Below are 2,500 nucleotides of genomic sequence, written 5' to 3' on the forward strand. Positions count from 1 at the left end.
CAGTGTGTGTGTGTGTGTGTGTGTGTGTGTGTGTGTTCTCACCAGTGAGGCAGTGTGAGTGTATGTGTGTGTGTGAGTGTGTTTTCACCAGTGAGGCAGTGTGTGTGTGTGTGTGTGTGTGTGAGTGTGTGTGTGTGTGTTCTCACCAGTGAGGCAGTGTGTGTGTGTGTGTGTGTGTTCTCACCAGTGAGGCAGTGTGTGTGTATGTGTGTGTGTGAGTGTGTTCTCACCAGTGAGGCAGTGTGTGTGTATGTGTGTGTGTGAGTGTGTTCTCACCAGTGAGGCAGTGTGTGTGTATGTGTGTGTGTGAGTGTGTTCTCACCAGTGAGGCAGTGTGTGTGTATGTGTGTGTGTGAGTGTGTTCTCACCAGTGAGGCAGTGTGTGTGTATGTGTGTGTGTGAGTGTGTTCTCACCAGTGAGGCAGAGTGTGTGTGTGTGTGTGTGTGTGAGTGTGTTCTCACCAGTGAGGCAGTGCGTATGGTAGCAAAGTGTTCTCTGTTGCGTTCTCTGTAGTGTTTCCTGGGGGGTTGGGCGTCAGGAGGCTCAGTGGGACGGTCCCGCACCTCTGGGTCTTCATGGTAACCCTCCTCTTCCTCCTGGCCAAGAAAATAATCATCAACATCTTCATCATCACATATCATACAATACAATTTTAAAGTGACAAGTAGGCATTGGTCTGAAACCGAAAAATAAGGGAACTTCACATCTACTTCACCCATGCTCTACCAAGGTTACCCATCACCATGCTCTACCAAGGTTACCAAGGTTACCAAGGTTACCATCACCATGCTCTTCCAAGGTTACCCATCACCATGCTCTACCAAGGTTACCCATCACCATGCTCTACCAAGGTTACCAAGGTTACCATCACCATGCTCTTCCAAGGTTACCCATCACCATGCTCTACCAAGGTTACCATCACCATGCTCTTCCAAGGTTACCCATCACCATGCTCTACCAAGGTTACCATCACCATGCTCTTCCAAGGTTACCCATCACCATGCTCTACCAAGGTTACCCATCATCATGCTCTACCAAGGTTACCCATCACACAGCTTTGATCTACTACAGCAGCTACAGTATGTTGGTCAATTTGTACAGAAACAAATGTGTAGGCAGGTTACATAGGATTCCAACCTTCTCCAACCTTCTCAAACACTCTTAATTTCTTGGGAAAAATATATAATTCATAACATATTTTTGGGGGTCAGTACCTAAGATAGAGGCTGTCTGTATTCCTGATTTCATGGTCCTGTTTTATCGCTGTGCTAATCCCTGGACAGTTCATTACCTCTGTCCAATTGTTTATATTTGACAGCCAGTACTATAATAAAAGACTACACAGGAATCCCCAACTGACGGCCCACGGGCTGAATTTGGCCTGCAGGTGGTTTTATTTTGCGCCCCCCCCCCCATAATGACAAAGCAAAAACAGGTTTTTAGACATTTTTGTAAATTTACTAAAATAAAAAACACAGAAATATAATTTACATAAGTATTCAGACCCTTTATTCAGTACTTTGTTGAAGCACATTTGGCAGCGATTACAGCCTCGAGTCTTCTTGGGTTTGACGCTACAAGCTTGGCACACCTGTATTTGGGGAGTTTCTCCCCCCTTCTTCTCTGTAGATCCTCTCAAGCTCTGTCAGGTTGGATGGGGAGCTTCTCTGCACAGATATTTTCAGGTCTCTCCAGAGATGTTCGATCGGGTTCAAGTCCAAGGCTCTGGGTGAGCCACTCAAGGACATTCAGAGACATGTCCCGAAGCAACTCCATCGTTGTCTTGGCTGTGTGTTTAGGGTCGTTGTCCTGTTGGAAGGTGAACCTTCACCTCAGTCTGAGGTCCTGAGCGCTCTGGAGCAGGTTTTCATCAAGGATCTCTCTGTGTTTAGCTTCGTTCATCTTTCCCTTGATCCTGACTTGTCTCCCAGTCCCTGCTGCTGAAAAACATCCCCACAGCATGATGCTGCCACCACCATGCTTCAACATAGGGATGGTGCCAGGTTTCCTCCAGACGTGACACTTGACATTCAGGCCAAAGAGTTCAGTCTTTGTTTCATCAGACCAGAGAATATTGTTTATCATGGTCTGAGAGTCTTTAGGTACCTTTTGGCAAACTCCAAGCGGGCTGTCATGTGCCTTTTACTGAGGAGTGGCTTCCGTCTGGCCACGAAACCATAAAGGCCTGATTGGTGGAGTGCTGCAGAGATGGTTGTCCTTCTGGAAGGTTCTCCCATCTCCACAGAAGACCTCTGGAGCTCTGTCAGAGTGACAGTCGGGTTCTTGGTCACATCCCTGACCAAGGCCCTTTTCCCCAGATTGCTCAGTTTGGCCGGGTGGCCAGCTCTAGGAAGAGTCTTCGTGGTTCCAAACTTCTTCCATTTAAGAATGATGGAGGCCATTGTGTTCTTGGGGACCTTCAATGCTACAGACAGTTTCTGGTAACCCTTCCCCAGATCTGTCCCTCGACACAATCCTGTCTCTGAGCACTACGGAAAA

The 2,500-nt window shown here is 47.4% G+C and overlaps 1 protein-coding gene across 1 annotated transcript in view; it reads right to left on the minus strand.

The window, feature by feature from the left end:
• The window catches only part of LOC109882502 (serine/threonine-protein kinase TAO1-B-like), a gene marked incomplete in the record, with an annotated part of 33,941 nt that overhangs the window by 12,906 nt on the left and 18,535 nt on the right, over positions 1–2,500 (minus strand). The window contains 1 exon segment of the mRNA XM_031807746.1: positions 463–597. Coding sequence (XP_031663606.1) covers positions 463–597 — 135 coding nt within the window.

The sequence above is a fragment of the Oncorhynchus kisutch genome, linkage group LG28 (assembly GCF_002021735.2).
Source record: "Oncorhynchus kisutch isolate 150728-3 linkage group LG28, Okis_V2, whole genome shotgun sequence".
NCBI classification, from domain to species: Eukaryota; Metazoa; Chordata; class Actinopteri; order Salmoniformes; family Salmonidae; genus Oncorhynchus; species Oncorhynchus kisutch.